The following is a 4,624-nucleotide window of genomic DNA, read 5'->3' on the forward strand; positions in this document are numbered from 1 at the left end:
CCACTTGCTAAAAATGGGACAACGATCTATGGAGGGATGCTTTCTGTTTGGAGTTCACCGTTTCTTCCAATCCAAGGTGTGTAGGGTGACCTTTACTTGAATCTATGGATGGATGTGTTGTTGTCCGTGTTTTGAAGCCACTGTTTGTGAAATTGCTTCTGTCCATGCTTTGCCATGACCGAGTATCACTTGCTCCACATTTTGGTTTTTCTTGTTGTCATTGTTTGATTGCCACACCACTTGTTCACCATATGTAATCCATGTCATGGTGTTGTGTAATATTGTGTGAGTGTATGATTGGTGGTTGGTTTAACTTTGTTTTATGTTTGTGATGGTGTTAGTTGCATTGAGTGCATGAGCATGTAAGTGAATTGTGTGATGATCAAGGGGTTTACCTTGACTGTGGAGGATAAACTCCTAGCTATGATGTATGTTTTGACATTCAGTTTGAGAGTTTTTATCTCTCAAATCAGTTTTTATACATATGTACCTATTTTCGTAAATTACACAGATGATTTTCTAACATGGAATTAGAGAAGACCCATTAAGCACTGGTTAGTAATTGATTGGTGGGCATCACCAATCGATTGGTGAGGTTAATCAATCGATTGGTAAACTCTAAATCCTGAAAAAGAGGATTTGCTGCTTGAGGGCCTATTGTTAGTTTATTTTGGGTAGACAGAACACTCCAAAATTGATTGGCGAATCGATTGGTGGCTAGCAATTGATTGGTGTGATCGATTGACCAGGTAAAAATAGTTTTTCTTTAGGTTTAAACGGTCGAATTTGACGTAACAATCAATTGATAAGCAAAGCCAATCGATTGGTAGATGAAAATCAGCTCATACAACAACTGTATAAGTAGGGCTTTGTTTAGAGGAGAAGGCTGATTCTTGAGAGGTTAGAGGTGAAGTGCTACTATAATACTAATCATCAAGAGATATTCCAAAGTGACAAGCAAACATCTAAAGCAAAGTTCTCAATTGTAAAATATTTTCGCTTTTATTTTCATTTGTATTTTGTAGTGTTTGTATTTGTTTTTGTATAAACTTATTATAAGAGAGTTCTCCGTCTCCGAAAGGTATCCGTAATGGAGAAGTTCATAATAGAAGAAGATCATTAGGAGTAGACATTGGATTAGTTGCATAAGTCAAATATCAAGTAAATCCTCGAGTTATGCATGTGGCGTCTATTTTGAATTCAAATTTCTACTACACATTCAAACGACGAACATAAAATCAAAACGAGAAACGATTAGAGCTAGTCATCCCCCTTCTAACTCACATGGGTCATACTAATAATAATGTGATCATTTTTAAAATTTAGTCCCTTTAATTCTATATAGTAGTAGTTTTGTTAGAAACTATTATTTGACCTAAACAGTTACAAAATAAAATAAAATAAAATAAAATAAAAGACATAGCTCAAGCATTTCAAGAAGCACACAAGAGAGTCCATTTGAGAATTCGACCACCGTAAGTTCGAATAGCTGTTTTGGCCCAAGCTACTACAAAAAATTTTGGAACTCAGACAACAAAAATGAGAGCATAGAATAATCCGAGAGGCTCTAGTGGGGTTAAAAGATGATTCGTTCTTCCTCAATATCCCCATAAATTCTTCCTTAGACTAACATAAAGGAAATAAATCATAGATGACTACTAACCATTAGTATAGCGGCCAAGGTATAAGAAAAATATATTTAGACACGCCGAGTTTTGACCCAAAGGAATTGTCTTGAAAAATCATTGGGATAGTTTAGGTGTAATAATTTTTGTCAAAACTACTAATGGTTTCTTAGCATTTAAATAACAGTACTAAGAACATAAAAATGACTACCCTTTCAGGAAACTTGTTTAGTGTAGAACTATGTAAAAACTTTGGTCCAAATTATTGCATGATTCCAAAATAGTCAAAATTAGAAAATAAAGGTATAGAATGACTCCAAAGGCCTTAAGCAATACAACAACTTAATTTCCGCATGAGTTGATCTATAATCCAAATTGAATGATAATTAAGATTGTTTAATTTATCAAGGACGTATTTAAAGTTGTGAAATTTTTAAAAAACATACCTAACTTTTAAATTTATCAAAAGACACACTCGCAACCACATGTTGCATTTAAGGAACATTACCATTGTGAAATTGTATTTTAAAAAATAGTATAATTATGATGCTGCAATTTAAAAATCAGCATCATTATTTTAATGTTGAATAAATTCTAAAATCTGTACCATTATAATGTTGATTTTTGAAATCGTTTAAAAAAAAAAAAATCTAAAAGTTAGATGGAATTTTAAGAATTTCCTAATTTTAAGTGCCACTGATAATGAATTGATGCAGTTTTTACGAGGAAAATACAAGGAGAATATGTGAAAAAAATATATAATAGAACTGTACGGATTTACATCCTACAGCAGTATCCAATATCCTTCTCTGGCATCAAAATAAAAAGAAAAAGAAAGAGAAAAAAAAAGAAAAAACAAGAAAAGAAAAGAAAGGAAAGGATGCTCTGTTCTTCGATTTACTTTCTTCCTTGGCTTCTCCGGTTGCTTTCCATCGTTGTTGTTTCACACAATTATCAGTTATTAGCTGAAAATTAACTGCCATTTTCTCTAACACGATGACCGCATATTCTAATTACGCGGAGGCTGTCACTTCCTCCTCCGTCCTCGCCGTCGCCGTCGCCGCACTCTGCACGCCGTAGTACTTGACGTACCACTGGACGAACTTGCCCAGGCCGGTGGCGAGGTCGGTGGTCGGCCGGTAGCCGAAGTCCCGCTCCGCCAAGCTCACGTTGGCGTGGGTGAAGGGCACGTCGCCGTTTTGCGGCAGCGTCACCACGTTCTTCTTGGCCTTCCTGCCCAACAGATCCTCCAGCAGGCTAACCATCTTCGCCACCGGCACCGGCGAGGTGTTGCCGAGGTTGTAGACCCTCAGCTGCGCGGGGGCTTTCTTCTTGCCGCCGCCGCCTGCCGCTCCGGTGCTCTTCTCGGCGGTGTCGAGCGCACCGAGGCAGCCCCTGACGACGTCGTCGATGTAGGTGAAGTCGCGGAGCACGGCGGCGCCGTCGGGCATGCGGAAGAGCGTGATGGGCTTGCCGGCGAGGATTCTGCGGGTGAAGGAGAAGTAGGCCATATCGGGGCGGCCCCAGGGTCCGTACACGGTGAAAAAACGGAGGCCGGTGATGGAGAGGCCGTAGATGTGGTTGTAGGTGTGGGCGATCGCCTCGCCGGCCTTCTTGGTGGCGGCGTAGAGCGAGGCAGGGCGGTCGGTGCGGTGGAGCTCGGAGAAGGGGGCGTCGGTGTTGAGGCCGTAGACGGAGGACGAAGAGGCCCAGACGACGGCGGGAGGCGGATCGGCGCGCTTGGCGGCTGCCTCGAAGACGGAGACGAGTCCGGCGACGTTGGAGGCGATGTAAGATTGGGGGTTTTGCGCGGCGTAGCGGACGCCGGCCTGCGCGGCGAGATGGAGGACGTGGGAGAAGGGGACGGCGGCGAAGAGCCGCGCGAGAAGGGCGGCGTCGTTGATGTCGGCGTCGAGGACGACGACGCCGCGGGCAGCGAGTAGGGCGACGCGGTCGCGCTTGAGGGTGGGGTCGTAGTAGGCGTTGAAGTTATCGAGGCCGAGGACGCCGTCGCCGCGTTGCTTCAGGGCGAGGGAGCAGTGGAAGCCCACGAACCCGGCGGCGCCAGTGACGAGCACGGAGATTCCTTCAGGGCGGCGGGGGGCGGCCGAGCGACGGATGTCGCGCTCCCAGGCTGCTCCGGCGTACGATGAGAAGGAAGAGAGGAGGCTGCGGTGAGCGGAGCGGTGGGAGGAGGACTGTGAGGAGTGGAGGAGCAAGGGAGGATAGTGGAGGAGGAAGAGGAAGATGAGGAGGAGGCCGGCGAAGAGTGTGACGCGGAAAAGGAGGCGGGAGGAGGTGGCGAAGACCTTGGCGCTGCTGAGACGCCGGAAGAGGTAGGCGTTGTACCGGTCGGGCTTGGAACTCTTGCTGGTGTCGGCCGGGGAGCCCATCGCGTGCATGTCACTCCACTTCGGATGCCGGCGACGATGATCCTTCGCAGCAAAATTGATCCACTACTTTTGCTCTTTCTCTCTCACTCTTGTGCTTGAGATGCGAGCTGGAGGGGGAAGAAGGGGAGGAGGGGAATATAAAGGAAGCAAAAGTTTAAAATATTAAAAAATGCAAATATTTTTGAAAGAATTAAAAAATTATTAAAATATCATTTTATTTATATAAAGTGCATTTAAAAAAAACGGTAAATTAGAGAAAAATCCCCTATGGTAATCATAACTTTGCATGTAATCCCCATGCTTAAAAAACTTTGTTTCCACTCCCTACATGCAAAGTATTACTTGTTTCAACTCCCTCATGCAAATATTGATACCTAAATTGCCCCTCAGATTTTTTAGATACAAAAAGTTCAAAATTGAGTACAAAAAGTCTGAAAACGAGTATAATTCTTCTTAAAGTCAGTACTTTATATTAAAAATCGAGTATATTTTCTATCAAAATTATCCCTCTTATTTTTTAGGTATAAAAAGTCTAAAAATAAGTATAATTCCTGTTAAATTCAGCACTTTACACTATAATCCAGTACTCTATACTAGGATCGAGTG

The 4,624-nt window shown here is 43.1% G+C and overlaps 1 protein-coding gene across 1 annotated transcript; it reads right to left on the reverse strand.

Annotated features, from left to right (window-relative positions):
• Positions 1-2,369: 2,369 nt before the first annotated feature.
• Positions 2,370-4,121, reverse strand: LOC122023627 (UDP-glucuronate 4-epimerase 6-like). The gene has a single exon (XM_042581851.1). It carries the CDS (start codon positions 4,025-4,027, stop codon positions 2,639-2,641), a length of 1,389 nt encoding a protein of 462 aa, XP_042437785.1. The 5' UTR covers positions 4,028-4,121; the 3' UTR covers positions 2,370-2,638.
• Between the last annotated feature and the right edge of the window lie 503 nt (positions 4,122-4,624).

This window comes from Zingiber officinale, chromosome 9B (assembly GCF_018446385.1).
Source record: "Zingiber officinale cultivar Zhangliang chromosome 9B, Zo_v1.1, whole genome shotgun sequence".
Classification (NCBI taxonomy): Eukaryota; Viridiplantae; Streptophyta; class Magnoliopsida; order Zingiberales; family Zingiberaceae; genus Zingiber; species Zingiber officinale.